The sequence below is a fragment of the Erinaceus europaeus genome, chromosome 9 (genome assembly GCF_950295315.1).
Source record: "Erinaceus europaeus chromosome 9, mEriEur2.1, whole genome shotgun sequence".
Classification (NCBI taxonomy): Eukaryota; Metazoa; Chordata; class Mammalia; order Eulipotyphla; family Erinaceidae; genus Erinaceus; species Erinaceus europaeus.
Genome location: NC_080170.1, coordinates 57,133,922 through 57,154,321, shown reverse-complemented (window position 1 = coordinate 57,154,321; position 20,400 = coordinate 57,133,922). Strand labels below are relative to the sequence as shown.

The 20,400-nt window shown below is 41.7% G+C and overlaps 1 protein-coding gene and 1 pseudogene across 3 annotated transcripts; one reads left to right on the top strand and one right to left on the bottom strand.

Moving 5' to 3' along the window:
• The first annotated feature begins 686 nt into the window (after window positions 1-686).
• Window positions 687-16,092, top strand: TRIM58 (tripartite motif containing 58). Of its 3 annotated transcripts, none has more exons than XM_060198019.1 (6): window positions 688-1,336; window positions 4,929-5,024; window positions 7,818-8,048; window positions 10,561-10,583; window positions 10,678-10,778; window positions 15,454-16,092. In XM_060198019.1, the coding sequence occupies exons 1-6, from the start codon at window positions 902-904 to the stop codon at window positions 15,714-15,716; spliced, it is 1,149 nt and encodes a 382-aa protein (XP_060054002.1). In that variant the 5' UTR covers window positions 688-901; the 3' UTR covers window positions 15,717-16,092. The 3 variants fall into 3 exon arrangements, with proteins under 3 accessions (XP_060054001.1, XP_060054002.1, XP_007533822.2); XM_007533760.3 differs by having other exon boundaries at window positions 15,127-16,092; XM_060198018.1 differs by lacking the exon at window positions 7,818-8,048 and having other exon boundaries at window positions 687-1,336; window positions 15,127-16,092.
• A 325-nt stretch (window positions 16,093-16,417) lies between these two features.
• LOC103123121 (ER membrane protein complex subunit 2-like) lies at window positions 16,418-17,314 on the bottom strand (annotated as a pseudogene).
• Window positions 17,315-20,400: the final 3,086 nt, after the last annotated feature.

Genomic DNA, 20,400 nt, shown 5'->3' with positions numbered 1-20,400 from the left:
TTGTCTGCTTTCAGATGGCCTGTGTGGCCTCCCATCTTAGGCTCCATCAACTTCTCTCCTGTGGCAGCAAGCACCCCACCTCCAAGCTAGCTTGAATTCCACTTGACCTAGACCTTGGTTGGAAGTCTAACAATTACCATGTGTGGGTCACTGCTGACTTCTCCTGTACTGGCAATGTTATTTTTTATGTTCTAAATTGTTCCTCTCATCTGTTGTGTGATACACACATCTTTTCTAGCATCTACTCAGCATTCACTCATGTTTATCCTGAGGGAAATTAGCTAGTGGTAGAGAAAACTGAACTTTGGAAAAGTTACAAGGTGAGGAAACAGTGTAATGGTATGCAAAAGGCTTTCATGCCTGAAGCTCCAAAGTATCAGGTTCAACCTCCCCCACCCCCAACCACCACCACCACAACCACCACCACCACCACCACTACCACTACCACCACCAACACACACACACACACACACACACACACACACACACACACACACACCATAAACCAGGAGTGAGTAGTGCTCTGGTCTTTCTATATCTTCCACTAAAATAAAATAAAATATTTAAAAACAGAAAAAAGAAAATATGGTTAACAAATTTTACCCCATGACAGGACTGGGGAGAAGTCAAGGCGGATACAGTCAGAAATGCACATTTATTTGGTGGTGTGGGGGGGTGTGGTTTGAGGGTGGTTAAAAGTTGTTTTCTTGCACTCTGACGCATTGGAGTTGTCACCCTCGCCAGGAGTGGCTCTTTTTGGACTATTGAACCACAGCCAGCTGATGACAAGATTGGTTGGCCCAGGGCTTCTCCCCACAAGGTTCCTCCCTGCAGCGTAGGAGGGCCAGACCACAGAGCAGACAGTGGGGCACTGCTGCTATCGGCCCCACCAGGCGGCTGCATGGCCAGGCGGGCTCCCTGGGAGCGGCTGCACGAGGAGGCGCGCTGCCCCGTGTGCCTGGACTTTCTGCAGGACCCCGTCAGCGTGGACTGCGGCCACAGCTTCTGCCTCCGCTGCATCTCCGAGTTCTGCGACAGGTCCGACTGCGCGCTGGGCGCCATCTACTCCTGCCCCCAGTGTAGAGGCCCCTTTGATCGCAGCAGCTTCCGGCCCAACCGGCAGCTGGCGGGCCTGGTGGAGAGCGTGCGGCAGCTGGGGCTGGGGCCTGGGCTGGGCACCGAGCATGCGAGGACGCGCTGCTGTGCAAGCCACGGCGAGGAGCTCACCCGCTTCTGCGAGGACGACCAGGAGGTGCTCTGCTGGGTCTGCGACACGGGCCCAGAGCACCTGGCGCACCGCACGCTGCCACTGCAGGAGGCCGCCCAGAGCCATCAGGTGAGCCAGGTGCCCGCGGGCACAAGCAGTGGGTAGTCGGGGCCTGGCCCTCTGCTGACCCCTGCTGGGGACTTGGAGGCGAGTCTCAGTGGAGCCCACCTGAAGGAACTATGCACACCACTCACAGTCAGTTGGGGTTCTCCTTACTTTTAATGGGGGCTCTAATCCAGGAGCCCAAAGACACTCATTATTTTAGGGACCATCTCAAAAAAGGGAGGACTTCCCTGCTTCTCATGCGGGCTGGACTGGTGGTCTGGACCCCTAGCTACACCTCATCAGCTCTGTTACAAGTGACATATCCTTTGCAAACACTTTTGGTCCAAAGGCTTGCTTTTGCATAATATCTGTTTCTACAGTACTGAGTATTAATGCAAACAGCCTCTGGGTTTAGGCACTTGTTCATGGGCACCACAGATGCTAGGTGGCACCAGATTTAAAACCCAACCCACCCCCCATCAAGGGTGCAGAAGACCCTGGGTTCTGGGAGTTTAGTACTCAGGCTATTCACTGTTCCACAGGTCTGAAAGGGCTATTAATTAATGTGAGGCTCCTCAATGAGGAGGTGATATATATTGCATATAGGGGTATCCCCCCCTGCGCAAAGTAGCATCAGTGAAACTGAATAGAATCCTTTCTTCTGACGCTATTTTGAAGTTCTGAACATTTGCATTCTCAGCAGGTAGGTGACTTATAGAAGCTACGAATACAACAAAGGACAAAGTCACCTTCCAATTACTGGCATGTTTAATTAACTGAAAGTAGTAACTGCTTAGTATTATTTTAACTTAAATTTTAATAAAGGGTTAAGTCATCCCCACCCCCCATGCCCAGCCCACCTTCCTTCTGGACCTACCTGAAAAACCTCTCTTGGGTTGGTTTTCATCTACAGCATTTAGATGCTTACAACTTCCTAGTTGGGCTTTTCAAGTATTGTTTTGCCTTCTGTTATTCAGGAGTTACCATTATAGAGTATGACTGATGCAATAGCTCTAAAGAGGTTCTATAGGAAGAAAAAGGGGGCAATTGTGTACAAATGTAGACAGATAGTTGTAGAGATGACAGTTAACCCATGTCTGCAACCTTGGGAGAACCGCAGTGGTCTGAAATGGAGGAACTTGGGATTCAGAACTCTGGTGGTGGGAACAGTGTGGAACTGTAGCCATGTTGACATGTAATTTTGTAAATCAATATTCAATTGCTAATAAAATTTTGAAAATTTTAAAAAAAGAACCTGAAACATAGTTTCAGAAGTCCTCTAACTAGATTCCAGCAAAGTACTTTCTGAACCCCATAATTCCCCGTCAAGTCATGCTAGGCTCTAACGTCTATTTACATCTTTTAGCCAACTTTGGTGAGATTCAGCAAAACTAGCCTAATCACTGCTGTCCCCAAACAAGTCACACACCCTGTTTTGCTCAGTTTCTTCTGTCTGAGGGAGTTTCACTACATCTCTAAGTGTCAATATACAAATTTCTGAAATTCCCCTTTCTATCCCCAGCAACAAGTTAGAGCTGAGCATTGCTCTGGTCTTTACTCTCTTTCATTCTCTCACAGAAAAATAAATCTAAAAAAAAAAAAAAAGAAGAAGAAGAAGAAGAAAAAAATACCCTTTCATTCATCTCATTGAATGTCTCTACAAGTTCCACTGTTGTTTTAGTTGTACTACATCATAATATTCTCTGTGTGTGTCTATTATAATATTCTTTTTAAAATCATCGGTGAGTAGAAATTGTTTAATAACTTCAAAAAGTTTTTTTCTATTTTAATTTTAAAATTTATTTAATGAATTTGGGTAGAATTTAAAAATGTACTGAGATCCCTGGTGGTGGTGCACCCAGTTAAGCACATACATTACCTTAGATATATATATATATAGGGAGTCAGGCGGTCGAGCAGTAGCGCAGCGGGTTAAGTGCACACGGGCGCCAGCACAAGGACATGCAGAAGGATCCTAGTTCGAGCCCCCAGCTTCCCACCTGCAGGAGAGTTGCTTCACAAGCGGTGAAGCAGGTCTGCAGGTGTCTGTCTTTCTCCATCTCTGTCTTCCCCTTATCTCTCCATTTCTCTGTCCTATACAACAACAATGACATCAAGAACAACAATAATAACTACAATAATAAAACAACAAGGACAACAAAAGGGAAATAGATATTTAAAAAATTTATATATCATTGTGTATTTTCCCATAAATAAAATGCATGCATTTGTGGAGGGCAGATAGCATAATGGTTTTGCAAACAGACTCTCATGCCTGAGGCTCCAAAGTCCCAGGTTCAATCTCCCGCACCACCATAAACCAGAGCTGAACAATGCTCTAGTTTAAAAAAAAAAATGCATACATTTACATCTAGCAGGGAGCTAGGGTTGAACGAAGACGTGGTCTCCATTTTTTCTTGCTTCCTATAAGATTTATAATATTCTGTATTTTTATATAATAAATGATTTTATTTAATAAGAATTACAAAGTTTCTTCTGGTTAAATAAGCATAAGATAATTTTTATTAAAATTATATATAAACATTGCAAATTAAAAATTAAATTACTTAGCTAAAATAGTAAATATTTTTAAAAGTTGAAATATCCATACATGTATAGATGTACATCTATACTAATGACATCACTTTCTTACCAAGTTCTAGTGGATATCATCCACTGAACATGTTCATTAATTTCTGCCTAGTTTATTTTATTTATTTTATTTTATAGGACAGAGAGAAGCTGAGAGAATAGAGGGGTATAGAGAGGTAGAGTGTCAGAGAGACACCTGCAGCACTGTTTAACCACTCATGAAGCTTCCCCCTGCAGAAGAGAACCAAGGACTTTAGCTTGGGTGCACAGTAATGTGTGTGTTCAACCAGGTTTTCCACCAGCTAGCTCCTCTGCTGAGTTTTTGCATAGCTATTGCAAGCATTTTTTTCAAAATGGCTAACACAGAACATAAAACATGCTTATTTAATTGAATTTATAATTGTGAGAAAGTATAATTTATCACATTAAATATTCTGGTTTCTTATTTTAATTCAGTCTTGTTAAAATGATTGCTTTTCTGTCTTCTCTATAATTCACATTTTGTTTTGTTACAGTTTTACTATTTTTTAAATTTTAAATACTTTAATTCTTTTTGAAAATTTTATTATCTTTACTTATTTGAATAGAGACAGCCAGAAATCAAAAGGAAGGTGGAGACAGATAGGGAGAGAGACAGAGAGACACTGTAGCACTTCTGTAGCACATCTGCAGCACCTTCACCACTTGCAAAGCTTTCCTCATGCATGTGGAGACCGGGGGCTTGAACTTGGGTCTTTGTGCATAGCAACATGTGTGCTCAACCAGATGCACCACCACCTAGCCCCAAGTTCTACTGTTTTTAAATAATGAAATACATTTAGATAAACATTTTACTGGATCTGGAATTAACAGTGTCTCTCTGTGTGTGTGTGTGTGTGTGTGTCTAATTTATTAATGAGGTTGTACATTTTTGCAAGTCATCTAAAATCTGCTTTGCTTACCTTTGAATTTCCTAACACTCCTGATGGATGTTAGGTACTGAATGAGGACACCTGAAACCATTTCAACACCTCTCCCCAAACAGGTAAAGCTCCAGATGGCACTGGAACTCGTGAAGAAAGAGATAAAGGAGACCTTGACTCAGGAGTCCAATGTGGGGAAGAAAACTGTCATCTGGAAAGTAAGAGAATTGTGGGTTTTAGAAGCCACCTGAGGGTAACCTTCTGCATCGTTGTTCTTAGTACAGTATTCTTGTTCCATCTGTGGATACACTGGTGCTTCTGTGCACTTCATATCTCTGTTAACACTATCCCCATGCCAGTTATAAGTAAGTAGCTTTACTGATTTGATCTTTGTATAATTCCCTCCCTCTATATTCCTAACACCAAGGAAGAGGTCTTATCATTATTGGGGGAAAAAAAAAAACAACCCAGAGGCCGGGTATCTCACTAGTTAAGAACACATAGTGCGAAGAGCAGAGACTGGAGCAAGGATCCCGGTCTAGCCCCTGGCTCCCTACTTCCAGGAGGGTTGCTTCACAAGTGGTGAAGCAGGTCTGCAGGTATCTATCTTTCTCTCCCCCTCTCTGTCTTACCCTCCTCTCTCAATTTCTCTCTGTTCTATCCAACAGTAACAGCAGCAACAACAACGGGAAAAAGATGGCTGCCAGAAGCGGATTCATAGTGCAGGAACCGAGCCCAACTAATAACCCTAGAGACAAAAACAAAAAACAAAACAAACAAACAAACAAAAAAACCCTATGTGTTGGATCAATGCAATAAAAAAATCACACACACTATGTATGTGTATATATTTATAGAGAGCTAGCCATATCATATATATATCATACATATTTCATATTTATTCTATATATATGTATATATATATATATATATATATATATATATATATGAAATATGGCTAGTAGTGACCATCTCATATAAAGGATAATATAAACTTTTAGGTCTTTTCATTCTAGTACGTGATCTCTCTTTTCTACATCTCATCTGCTTTTTCTTTCTTTTACTCATTTACACACACACACACACACACACACACACACACACACACACACACACACACCTGGGGTGAGTTTGCCTCCCAAGAGATATTCTGTAGGGGGAGGCTAGATGTGCTACTGGCATCTCAAGGGTAGAGGTCAGGAGTCCTGCTCAGCACCCTGCAATGCTGAGGTCAGACCCCATTAAATTCACAACAGAGACTAATCTGACTAATGGAAATAGGATCATGGTTGAGAAACTAATTATAGAAGCTACAAATATAGTTGTGTATACTTATGTACCATGTATTATAGTGTATGTAGAACTTACTTAATAGATTATTTCTGCTTATTGTCTTCCAAATGACCCTGCTTCTGTGACCATCCTACCTATTTTTCTAACTTTTTAGTCTTCTTTTCACAAATTGTTCTTGTACTCTGTGTTCAGATATTCCCATAAGGACTATTTTTTACTATCTAAAGTCTGACCCTTTTATAGAATACTAAAGATTTATGAGATGAGAAACTCCTCACTCAGATTCTGGGCTCTAGCATTTTTTGAACCCTCCACTGACAATTCTAGATAGTGACATTTGTGTGACACTAGTGTTCCTACTCTGAGTTGGGGAAATGTGAGCATCTTTATGATCTAGGGTGGATCCATGTGAGTCAGATGCAGCAAGCACTGTTTTAATAAAATGAACTCAGACTTCTAGGAAGAACCATTCTCCCTTCTCTCTCACTCTCTCATTTTTTTTTCCTCTCCAGGATTATCGCTGGCACTATAAATCCACTGCTCCTGGTGGCCTTTTCCTCCCTATTTTATTGGCTATGACAGAGAGAAATTGAGAGGGGAGGGAAGATAGAAAGGGAGTGGGGAAGGCTGGGTTATGTGCACATAGTACAAAGTGCAAGGACCCTTGCAAGAATCCTGGTTGGAGTCCCTAGCTCCTCACCTGTAGGGGGGTTGCTTCACAAATGGTGAAGCAGGTCTGCAGGTGTCTTTCTCCCTAACTCCCATGTCCCTCTCAGTTTCTCTTTTATCTATCCAAAATAAATTAACAAATAAATAAAATGGAACAGGAGCAGTGGATGCTTAATGCAGATTCTGATCCCCCCCCCCCAGTGATAACCCTGGAAGAGAGAGAGAGGAGAGGAGAGGAGAGGAGAGGAGAGGAGAGGAGAGGAGGGGAGGGGAGGGGAGGGGAGGGGAGGGGAGAGGATGGGAAAGGAGAGGAGAGGAGGGGAGGGGAGGGGAGTGGAAAGGAGAGGAGGGGAGGGGACGGGAAAGGAGAGGAGGGGAGAGGAGGGGAGAGGAGGGGAGGGGAAGGGAGAGGAGGGGAGGGGAGTGGAAAGGAGAGGAGGGGAGGGGAGGGGAAAGGAGAGGAGGGGAGGGGAGGGGAAAGGAGAGGAGGGGAGGGGACAGGAAAGGAGAGGAGGGGAGAGGAGGGGAAAGGAGAGGAGGGGAGGGGAGGGGAGGGGAAAGGAGAGGAGGGGAGGGGAAAGGAGAGGAGGGGAGGGGAAAGGAGAGGAGGGGAGGGGACAGGAAAGGAGAGGAGGGGAGAGGAGGGGAGGGGAAGGGAGAGGAGGGGAGGGGAAGGGAGTGGAGGGGAAGGGAGAGGAGGGGAGGGGAAGGGAGAGGAGGGGAGGAGAAGGTAGGGGAGGGGAGAGGAGGGGAGGGGAGGGGAAGGGAATGGAGGGGAGAGGAGAGGAGAGGAGAGGAGAGGAGAGGAGAGGAGAGGAGAGGAGAGGAGAGGAGAGGAGAGACCCAGATCCTTGTGCTTTGTACTATGTGCACTTAACTGGGTGCCTCATCGCCTGCCACACCCCTTCTCCCTTCTCTCTTCTCTACCTGTAGCTATTGCTGAAATCAGGAGAGAGATGGATTGCTGTGGCAGCCTGCCCTTTCCTTCCTCCACACTTGCACCCCCCACTATAATCCCCTCTCAGCCACTGACTGTTGTCTGTTCCCAGGAGAAGGTGGAGATGCTGAGACAGCGCTTTAGACTGGAGTTTGAGAAGTATCGAGGCTTCCTGGTGCAGGAGGAGCACCTGCAGCTCAGGCATTTGGAGGAGGAGGAGCGCACTATGATGACAAAGCTGCGGGACTATAAAAGCCGTCTAGGGCAGCGGGGCCGCATGCTGCGGGAGTTGGCAGAGGAGATGGAGGAGCTCAGCCAGCAACCTGCCCTGGGCTTGCTGGAGGTGAGGGGTGAGAAAGCATTGAGCCTGCTCTGGAAGTGAGGACTAAGGACAGAGACAGTACTAAGCCTACTGCTGGAGGTGATAGTGAGGATCTAGGAGAAGTCAGCTGTGAGACCAGGGAAGTTTTCAAAGACAAACCACATGCTCTTCTGCTCTTCAGAAGAACACTCTAAATTTTTTTTTATTATTTTAAAAAGGAGACATTAACAAAAACATAGGGTAAGGGGGGTATAACTCCACACAATTCCCACCATCAGGACTCCGTATCCTGTCCCCTCCCCTGATAGCTTTCCTATTCTTTAACCCTCTGGGAGTACGGACCCAAGGTCATTGTGGGATGCAGAAAGTGGAAGGTTTGGCTTCTATAACTGCTTCCCCTCTGAACATGGGCGTTGACTGGTCGATCCATACTCCCAGTCTGCCTCTCTCTTCCCCTAGTAGGGTGAAATTTATGTGGGAAGCATCTTAATTCCCAATCCTAATGTCAGAATCATAAGGGATCCCAGAGAACCATACCAGATAGCTCATGTTAAAATCAAAGGCTGTATTTCTTAGAAAACTAAAACTAACAGAAAACAAACAAAGTACAGTCTGTGGGGCTGCAGAGAGATAGCATAATGGTCATGCAAAAGGACTTTCATGCCTGAGGAACCAAAGTCCCAGGTTCAGTCACCAGCACCATCAAAAGCCAGAGCTGAACAATGTTTTGATAAAAAAATAGGTAAATAAATAAATACATCTATTGTATATGCACTATGTTGCAAAAATGCCCTTTTTTTGCCTCCAGGGTTATCGCTGGGGCTCAGTGCAGGCACTAAAAACCTGCTGCTCCTGGTGGCCTTTTTTTTAATTTTCTTATTTTTATTTGATAGGACAGAGAGAAATGAGAGAGGAGGTGGAGTTAGAGAAGGAGAGATCAAGAAACCTGCAGACCTGCTTCACCACTTGTGAAGTGTCCCCCCTGCGGGTGGGGAGTGGGGGTTTGCACCCAGGTCCTTGCACTTGGTAATATGTGTGCTTAACCAGGTGCGAATGTCCCCAAAATACTTCATAAACCCCACAATATGGGAGTAATAAAACTGTTAGATTTTGGAGATAGCAGTCCAGAAGTCTTTGCTAACTCTTTTCAGTCTCAATAGCCAAATCATTAATGATTTGATTTTATTGTTCGGCTTGAAATGTGGGGAACACACTAACCCCAGCCCATATTGCCTGCCTGACCTGGAATGCTAAGGATGACTATGTGGGCTCCATGTAGCCTGACTGTAATATATTTCAGAGTCTAGGACAAGAAACAAATAACAGTGCAAGAAAATATTTGGTGTGAATCCTTTGTGAAGGCATTAAATCCTAAGTGAGATGGGGAAGCTGTCACTGATGGACACTTAATAACATAACAGAAGCCACTGCAATATAAATGGTCAGGGCACACTGCATTCACTTACATCTGAGAGGTCTCATGCTTGATGTTACCACTGCTATTACTAGTTACTATTATATTATTGTGAGCACACTAAATATCAGAAAGGAATTCAGACAGTAAGTAAACATAAGAACTTCAGGATCTTTTATAACATTCAGCATTTGTCTTACATGTCAAAAAAAAAAACAACTTATTTTAACTGAGGGTTTTTTTAGCACAAATTAATGTTGAATGATTTATAATAAAAATCTTAGGTAAAACACATTCTCAAATACTTATTTTTGCCTTTAGACTTACATTGCCCTTGTTTCCCCTATCTTGAAAATTGCATTTTACTTCCAACAGCCAAAATTAAGAACTTCCATTTCCATGAAAAGCACAGCTATGTCCCTGCCTTTATGCCCTATCAAAATTAATCTGACAGGTGCCTATTTTTAAAGGGAGAGGAATAAATGTAATGCAGGTAATTTAATAATCTACTTTGACAGCAAGTAATTGATTTATCAGAGGCATCCACTTTGATGAGCACATGTGAATCTACACCTATCATCTACTGGTTCAAGAAATTAGATAGTTAGAACTCTCTTACAGGGACATTGAGAGCAACTTTTTATGTCTGAATCTTTCACTAACCCTCAAATAAATTCTACAAATATTCAGGACCTATCTTTACTCTAATTTCAACTACATTTGGCATAGAAGGTAACCTTTTGCTAACATAATATCAAAATTAGTAGTTCAGAAAGCAATTAAAGGGGGTATAGTTCAGTGGTAGAGCATTTGACTGCAGAAAGCAATTAAAGAGTTAAGTCAATAGTTGTAATCTGAATTAATCTAAATTTTATGCAGTCCAGTTCTATTATTATAGAGGTCAACTGATGCTATTATTTTAATACATGAGAAAAGCCAATAACTTATTTGAGGATTCTATTAAGAAATATTAATGTTACCTATTATCCAAAGTGTAGTACACACTTTATCAAAATAGTAGTTGTCAATAATTGTTAAGGAGATACTTATGGTTGTCCCCAATCTGTTAAAAGCAGCTCAGAGGTCTGACTCATAACTGTGTTTCTCTTTCACTTGCAGGGTGTGAGAGGAGCCTTGAACCGGTATGTTTGTTCTCTGAATCAGAGAAGGGTTAAGCGAGGCCCAGGAGGTTAGGACATACCTTATTGAGGACTGTCTGTTCTGTGCTTTCCTCAGAAGCCAGAGTGTCACCCAGCTGGAACTGGAGAACACACCCATGGAGCTGAAGACCCTGTGCCGCATCCCAGGGATGAGGGAAATGCTGAGGAAGTTCCAAGGTGGGTTGCACCTCAGAGCTTGGGAAACCAAGGTTTTGTCATCACTGTCTTTTGTTACTAGCCAGGAAAACTGCAGAACAAAACAAAATCCAAGATCAGTCAGCAAAGATTTATAGGCCATCTAACTAGGTTACCACTGGGTGGTAGAGACTTCCATTTCACAACATCTTACATTGGGACACTTCTTGTTACCCTTAATGGAAAAGGGCAGGTGATGGTGACTCCAGTACTTCTGCTGCAAAACACAGCCACCTGACCTGTTGTGAGAGTTTCCTGAAGATTTTATTGTGGAATATGAGTGACATAAGCCCTAAGAGAGTTGGCACAGAGCATGTGCACAGGAAAAAAAAAAAAAGAGGATTGGAGTAAGGATGAGTAGTCCTAATTCTGTAGTGGAGTCACCGAACCAATATAATATAGCAGCAACTTTGGAAGTATGACTCATATCTTCTTAAGTATGATATGAATAACATTTATTTCTAAGAATCTCCATTTCCTTGTTTATAATCTTTTATCATATCTAAAGTTTCATACACATGGAAATTTAAAAATATATATTATTTGCTGGATAGAGACAGAAATCAAGAAGAAATGGAGGGAAGGAGGGAGAGAGAGGGGGGAGGGAAGGAGAGTGGGAGGTGAAGGGAAAGGAAGAGAGAGGGGGGGATAGAGGGGGAAGAGAGGGAGAGAGGGAGGGAGAGAGAGAGAGAGAGAGAGAGAGAGAGAGAGAGAGAGAGAGAGAAAGGATCTTGTAATACTGCCTTGTCATTCATGAAGCTTTCCCCATGCAGGTGGGGACCTGGGGCTTGAACCCAGATCTTTGCACATTGTAACATGTGCTCTCAAACTGGGATTTTACTACTTATAAACTGATTTTTCATTCAGATTAAAAGATAAAAAGAGAGGGAGAGAAATACCATAGAACCAGAGTTTCCAGGGTCATAGCACCTCTTATATGGGGCTGGGGTGCTAACATGGACCACATGCTCAGAAAGACACCAACCTTACCAGGTGACTTATATCTCAAATTATAAAAATACAAATTATTTTCTTAATATAAGTTTGGGGATCTGGCAAGAGAGCTCAAATGACAAGCTCATAGGACTTGTAAGTCTGAAACCCCAGGGTTCAATTCCTGGAGTTTATCAGAACAATGCTCTGGCCTCTCTCCGTCTCATAAAAATAACAAATAAGTTTTTAATTATTGCTTGGGAAACTAAATTAAACATATCTGAAATAAATAGCATGAAATCATTGTAGAGTATCAAAAATGAGATATTTATTTTATTGTCTGTCAACAATCTAAAATTATTCAGCTATACAGAATGCTAGAAAAAGATAATTTTTTGGAGGAGGGGAGTAAGGTAAAAATAACCAAAGTTCAAGATGAATGGGGTCTCATTTGTACTTTCTGGTGAAGGAAGATCTCATCCAGTAGAAGCCTCAATAGATGACTGATGCGAAGGTGAGCATTTGAAACAGCAGAAACACTAAGCACCTAGGTCTGAGCTGGAAGTGAGGAGGCCTGACTGGCTACTGCAGAGTGAGTGAAGGGACAGTCATTAGCGCTGGGCCAGTGTAAACAGGATGCATGATGACCTCTGAGTGCAAAGAATGAAAAGTGTACAGGACTGGATTGTGGGAGTCAATTTATACACTTATTGAGAAGAACTGAGTAATGAAAGTATTTACGAGCTTTTTTGGCAATTCAGTCAGAGATTATTGTGGTGTTACTAGAGGTGCTGAGAAATAAACAGACTCTAGATACATTTATTTTGCCTCCAGAATTATCACTGGGGCTTGGTGCCAGCACTATAAACCCACTGCTCCTGGAGGCCATTTTGTCCTTTTTTTTTTTTTTAATTGGCTGTGACAGAGAGAAACTGAGAGACATAGAGAGGAAGAAAAACAGATAGACATCTGCATACCTGCTTCACCACGTGTAAGGCCACCCCCTGCAGGTGGGGAGCCAGGGGCTTGAACCAAGATCCTTGTGTTGGTCCTTGTGCTTCATACAACATGCACTTAATCCATGTGTGCCACCACCCAACCCCCTTTAGCTACATTTTGAGATGAATTTAGTGCTATTTGCTATTGGATTAGACACGAAGTGTCAGAAAGAAGAAAAATAATGAATAATTCCAAAGTAGAAATCTCCAGAGTAGGCCTAATGAAGTCTTCCTTTATACTGATTGGTAAAGCTTCAGGCGAGAAAAGCAGTAGTTTCAAACAAACTAAAATTATTTATGATAAATGTTGGATATCCAAATGATAATGTCAGGTAGGCAGATGAGTTTATAATACAGACTTTCAGTTTAAAAGTCTTATACTGAAGAAATGCATTTGAAAACCATATCCACTTACTACAATTCTACAGATCAGACATCCCTGTGGAATTGGCAGGCTTCTCTGCTCTGAGTTTATGAAGCCAAATCTATAGTGTTGACCAGGCTGGTGGACTTGGGGGGAGGGGGGCTCTTACCTGGGTCCTTGCACAGGTTCTTACACTTAATACTGTGTGTGTTTAACCACTTAACTGGGTACGTTACCACCCAGCCCCCAAGTCATGGCTCTTTCTCCACATGTAAAAAAACTCTATTTTCAAAGTCAGCAATAACCAAAACAGAATCTTTGTGACTTCCTCTTTTGATATCACCCCAACAGTCAAAGAAATTTTAGTGTTTTTAAAGAACTTGTATGACTTTATTATGTCTACCCCAGTAGCTTCCCTCATCATAAATCATAAGAGTAATTTTAGATTCCCATGATCTTAGTGTTCATCTTAGAATTCTGTCCACCACAGCCAGCTTTAAAGAAGGTAGATTTAGGGTTGGGAAAGTAGCTTACTTGAATAGTGCACTTACTCTTCCATACATGAAACTCAGGTTGAAATCCATTACCCACAGAATTGGAGGAATCTTCAATACTATGTTCAATGCTATGATCTATCTAAATCTAAATCTAAATCTAAAAAAAAAAAAAAAAAAAAGGTGGGAGGTCAGTTCAGAATAGTGAAGCCCAGAGATGAAGCCCCAGTGACAAAAGTAAGAAAAGTGTTGGGGGTCAGAGAAATAGCACCATTAGTAGTGCAACAGCTTGAGGAACTAGAGGTCTCAAATTTAATCCCTGGCAGCATATAAAACAGAGTTAAGCAATGCTCTAGCTTGAAGAGCAAAGGAGGGGGGAGAAAGGAGAGTAAGGAAAAAAGAGGAGAGAGGGGAGTGGAGAGAGGGGAGTGGAGGTAGATTTTTATACTAATTTGAAGGGTCATATGCACCTCCATGTTCATGGCTGCATTATTCACAATAACCAAAATGTGGAAGCAGCCTAAATACCCACTGACAGATAACTAGATAAAGAATTCATGGAACAAAAAAAAAGTTATGGAACATATACTCAATGGAGTACTACTAAGCAATTAAAAAGAACACTATTTTATTTAATCATTTGGGACCAAATGGATGGCACTGGAGATGATTATACTTAGTGAAGCATGTCTGTAATTAAATACAACTACTAGATGGTTTCACTCATATTTGGAATATATAGAGATAAACTTTAAAAAGAAAAAAACATGGCCAACCCATCTCTAAGACCTTAGAAGAACTACAGTGGTTATCCTTGGAGGTGGGAAGTATGACTCAACACCTTGGTGGTGGTGGGAGTGATGTGGGACTATAAGCCTATTATCCTATGTTCTTGTAATCACTAATACAAACTAAATTTTGACAAACTGAAAAGAGGGACCGGGATGTGGTGTACCTGGTTGGGTGCACATGTTAAAATGAACCTGGGTTCAAGCTCCCAGACCCCACTTGAAGCAGCAGGGAAGCTTCACGAGAGGTGAAGCAGAGCTGCAGATGTCGCTCTCTCTTCCATATCTCCCTTCCCTCTTAATTTCTCTCAGCCTCTATATAATAAATATGAATAAAATAAAAACCAGAAAAGATGTAGCTTGCATATAAATGACATTTTCATGGAGTTTATGAGATGAACTATGCATCACAAGATAGGTATGTTTCTAATTTTAAAAGCAAAAGGTCTTCCTGAGAACAGCATGCACCCTGGAGTAGATGGAAGAGTATAAATGGTTATGTACTTTATTTACCATGTCATCAGTGGTGATCTTTGACTGGTAGAGTCACAAATCAACAGAGATAGTGAGGAAGGCAATTGAAAGTAAAGAATAACATACTCAGTGACTTGCAAGGTGAAATATTTAGTTCATTTTCTTCTAGATTTACTAGAGAGAGAATAACAAGGAGCAGCATTCCTCAGTGTTTTGGCTTTCTAAATCCCTGCCACTCTTGTCTGATCTTTGATGGGTCCCCTGACATTATTCCCACAGTGGATGTGAAGCTAGACCCTGCCACGGCACATCCGAGCCTCCTGGTGACTACTGACCTGCGCAGAGTGCAGGATGGAGAACTCTGGAGAGATGTCCCCAACAACCCAGAGCGCTTTGACACATGGCCCTGCATTCTGGGTCTGCAGAGCTTCTCATCTGGGCGGCACTACTGGGAAGTTAGAGTGGAAGGAAGAGCAGAGTGGGGGTTAGGAGTCTGCCAGGATACAGTACAGAGAAAGGGGGAGACCACACCATCCCCTGAGAATGGGGTATGGGCAATATGGCTACTGAAAGGGAATGAGTACATGGTTCTTGCTTCTCCTTCAGTGCCTCTCCTCCACCTAGAACGGCCTCGCTGCATTGGGATCTTCTTGGACTATGAAGCAGGTGAAATTTCCTTCTACAACATGTCAACTGGATCTTACATCTACACATTTAACCAACTGTTCTCTGGCCACCTGCGGCCTTATTTTTTCATCTGTGACATGACTCCTTTCAATTTGCCACCGATAACAGAAACAGAGTCCGAAAATTGGTCATCCATAGATCCTGCTGGCCCTGATTGCAGTATTAGAGATGATCATTCCTAAAAATTCTGTTCCCAAGAATGTTCCTCAGGTAAAGTGGAGGATACAACATGGAGGCCCCCATTTGCCAGATTCTTCTTATTATGGAAGTTCTCCCACAGGGAAATTGGCAAACAGGAACTCTGGGATCCAGGAGGACTGTGGAGCATAAGCAATTTATACATGGAACACTCTCTTCATGCCCTCTGCAGAGGGCTCCATGCATTTTCATAAGTTTCTTCAAAAGAGTGGTCTTGTGTCAGTAAATATTTGACGTTATTTATCAAGGCTTTTCATTCTTTTTAGTATCTTTTCATTCTCAATCTCCCATATATTAAGATTCCAAAATGATAATAAATGGTTTCAGAACAATACAATCTATGCAGCATCAAATTTGTAAGTCTGTGTCTACTGCTACTTTATTTTTCAAATTTAATAAATCATCATGGTTTATTTAACAGGGTGATTTCTATATCAGATTGTGATTTAAAAGCCATTACTTATGATATGAAGAAAATGATGTACAATCAGAAAAAGTCTTCTGAAGACTTCCTTCCACAGGCCTGCCTCCCCTTTCTTCTCAGTAGTAAAAAAAGGTTTATAGAGACATATTCTTTAGAACTGCTTTCTTAACAGAAAAGTATCATATAAATAGTACTGAGCATTTAGTAAATAAGTCACAGGGCAGTAGCTTCGAATGTGCAGTTCTGTAATACAATGTTCAAAGTGTTTCTGAAATCTTAAAACTGGATGATCTGCAGTGTTTCCAACATGTCTTCAACTGCCTTCAGAGAGTATTTGGTTTCCTTCTAACTTCAACCTGAAAACTGATAAGCTCTGTTTATTTGACTAGCTACCCAGCTAGTATATTTCATGTTGTCCTTTTTCATTTTTGCACTTGCTTTGGGATTAGAAGTGATATGACTTGCTCACATATAGAGCCCAAAGTTCTCATATTTCTGTTGTTCAGTTTCAATGCCTGTGAAAATACTTTCTTGAAAATTTGAGGTTTTCAAGTCCACCTTGAGTATATTTAACTTCAGCATACTGCTGACAGTATAAATGGTTGTGTAGATTAGTCATCATAAGTTCCTCTAAACAAAAGGTGGCTTTTGCATAGTCATGCTCATTGATGTAAAGTTCTGCAAGTTCATGCCAAGCTTCCTGGTCTCCAACAAATTGCTCCAGATACTCATTCAGTTCCCAGATGGCCTCCACCTTTTTTCCCTGGGCTTTTCAAATGGCAATCTTATGCTTTCTTGCAGCAGTGTTAGTTGGATCTTGTAAAATTCGATCATATAGCTGTACAGCATCATCATACCTTTCCATAGCTTCAAATTGCATGCCAGTTAGTCACTTAACTCTGTGGCTGCCAGGAAAGTGTCTTCTCAATTCTTGAAGACAAAACAATGCCAAGTCATTCCGACCATAGTCTCGAGCTGCAATCATCACTTGCTCACATATAATCCATATGTCATCTCCAAGTTTAGATGCATATTCATTAATTCCTCTCCAACTTCCATGATTTGCTCATTATTTTGTGAGTTTTCTTCTCTCCATTTTCTCATTTTCTCTCACATTTCTTCCCAAGTGACATCATGAAGCTCTGAGACCTTCACCATCTTCTTAGATTCTGCTACTTGTTTTTCTTCTCTGCTCTCTTTTTGTCTCTGCACCAGTACTTATATTTCTTATTTTTGCTCATTACCTTCTTCATTATACCATTTTTACTCTTTCATTTTATTCTACACTGCTATATTCAGAAACATTATTTTATATATGCTAATAGCCATGTAATTATTCTTTCTGCAATTTGAAAATTATGAAATTTATTATTTAGAATTTAGTGTTCCTTATTCCCACACCAGTCCATATAGGATAACAAGTGTTTTCTTTATCTTTGGATGCATCTTAAAATGGACAGGATTCTGACCTACCATTTACCAGTTGTAAGACCAGATAATCATTCTCTAAACCCTAGGGAAGCCATCTCCCTACTGAAAAGGTAACTCTGACCTCCAGTATCCCCCTGACACCTGTCATTTTATGTGCATAATGTGGTTCCTATATAGAGAGCAGTAGTTTTGACCTTAAAATGTTATTAATCATATTAACTTATGATTGATGTCATTAGTTAAATTCAGTTTTCCTATTAAAATTCAATATGTAAACAAAATGATGATGGTAAAATGGCTAAGAGCTGAGTTTTAAAGTCATATAAATAACTAATTAATATGAGAGGGGAAAATTGATTGAATGTCTCAAACTTTTTAATGCACAGGCCATAAGCTGAGTCTTTGAAATGTTGACTCTCTTGAAAGCTTAGACCAGGGAGAAAAGAAGTAAACGGTAGCATTACTCTAAAAGAAAAGGCTATATACAAATAATGTCAAAGACATAAGTTATGGTGATGCTGTGTATGATACAGCAAATCCTAACAATGGGATTTTGAAAGTTAACCCAATTGCCAGATAAACTGATTACAGCCTTCTTAAACCCTAAGACAGCAGGAACCTCCCACTTCCTCTATAGAGCCTATATTTCCCCCAGTTCTGGAAACTCTAGGGTGGGACTCACTTTCCTGCATGCTTCTCTCAATTCATACCAAATTATATTGCATCTGCCGACCCCTACCTAGTCAATGCAATGAGTACCACTTCAGCATGCTTCACTTCAGACTGTGTCCAGAGACGTCGGGTGCGGAATGTCAACCCTTCAGCTTCATTACTGGGGTGAGACCTTTCCTTTCATAGGTTTCTCTAGTTCTATTACAGGTGGTTCACCTCCTAACAAAGTCTCAAAACCTAGATATAGACCAGGTCTCATGAGATAGGGCATATGTTCACATGTATCCATAAATTGGGGCAAAACATATACCTAAAATCAAAAGTGCACAACAGTCTGCAGTGAGTCAGTATATGCAGCAAGTAAGTAGAAAGACCTAAAAAGACACCATAAAGTTCCTAATGAAATAGCGTCTACTTAGATACCCTCCTCACCTACTTCCTGTTATACTTCCTTCATTCACTCCAAAACTGACCTTATCAAAGTAAGGACTGCAAAAGCTGAATAAAGGCAAGAGACTAGCATACAATGATTCTTTAGTCACTATCAGGCCACCCCGTCAGCTGGGGCCCTATTCAGAGAGTCCTGAGATTCCTGAACAGACATGATGGGCCTAGACTTCAAATAAATCTCTCTGACCTTGTTACTGGTCATCTCTATCAGGACAACACAATAGGCCCCTCTGTGGGCCGCATTGTGGTCTGGAGCTGATGCAACTTCTGAAGCCATAGGGACCATTAACTCAATATGTGCTGTAGGTGTGCATAATCCAAACTCTGGGAGCTACTGTCTTCCTGATCCAGCTCTCTGGTCCTTTTTCTAGCCATGACATCATCTACCCAGACAATAACTTAGATCCACCTGCATATCTGATGTCAGGCTCAGGGGAAAAAAAAACTAGTATAGTCATGGGCTCTTTGGAATATAACTAAAATAGACCTAACTATCTACAAAACGGAGACCCCCCAATTCTTCATATGAACCATTCCAGCCTTTAGGTTCATGATTAGTCAACAACTTGTTTGGCTTTATATGTTAACTCTCTTTTCAGCCACCAGGTTCCAGATGCTACCATGATGCCAACTGGACTTCCTTGGACAGATGACCCACCAGTGTGTCCTGGAGCCCCATTTCCCCAGAGCCTAGCCCCACTAGGGAAAGACAGAGACAGGCTGAGAGTATGGATCGACCTGTCAATGTCCATGTTCAGTGGGAAAGCAATTACGAAAGCCAGGCCTTTCACCTTCTGCACCCCATAATGACCCTGAGTCCATACTCCCAGAGGGATAAAGAATAGGAAAGCTATCAGGGGAGAGGATGGGATATGGAGTTCTGGTGGTGGGAATTGTGTGAAGTTGTACCCCTTTTATCCTATGGTTTTTGTCAGTGTTTCCTTTTTATAAATAGAAATAAATAAATACTCGGATGAATAAAACAAAAGATAAAAAATTAATAAAGAGAGAGAGAGAAAAGATTATAGTTGAGTTGTTTCACACTGGGACAGCTTCTCTTCTTTCTGTGATAGGTCTCTGCAAAACACTCTCATCACCCCCTATTCAGGTTCTTTCCACCATCATGCACCAAGACTGCAGAACCTTCCCCTACCCCAACCCTTCCTTTGCCCTGCTTTCCCTGGAGTCCTTTGCTTCAATTACTTCTTAGACACATCATAATTCTTGAGGATAAGGGGTACAAGAAGATGATTATCTTTCACCAATGATTAAGTTAATGAACAGAAATGGTCTGTGCCTCCATTTTAATTCCATAAGGTAATAAATCTTATACCAAGTGATAAATTCTCATGGTTCTCATTTTCAGTCTGGACCATTGGGAGGATGCAGAGTTTGAGATTATGCACACCTACAGCACATATTGAGTTAATAGTCCCTATGGCTTCAGAAGTTGCATCAGCTCCAGACCACAATGCGGCCCATTCTTCAGTTTCCAGACAATCCTCAAGAGATCCTCACTGCACTGTAATTGCCACAACTACTCCAAACAAATATTACTGTCCACTGTTTTGATAGAGGACTAGGTCAGTCAAAAGAGGTACTGTCATTTTTCTCCCACATCTGGGTATGTCCCTACCAGGAATACTTCTGTAAATTCAGCAGGACAGAAGAGATTCATGGTCACATGTATC

Excerpts from the sequence above, each read along its gene's own strand:
- TRIM58 (XM_007533760.3), top strand. The coding sequence starts at position 902 with ATGGCCAGGCGGGCTCCCTGGGAGCGGCTGCACGAGGAGGCGCGCTGC. Across the intron at positions 10,584-10,677 it reads GTGAGAGGAGCCTTGAACCG|AAGCCAGAGTGTCACCCAGC; the intron begins GTATGTTTGTTC and ends TGCTTTCCTCAG. Across the intron at positions 10,779-15,126 it reads AATGCTGAGGAAGTTCCAAG|TGGATGTGAAGCTAGACCCT; the intron begins GTGGGTTGCACC and ends TTATTCCCACAG.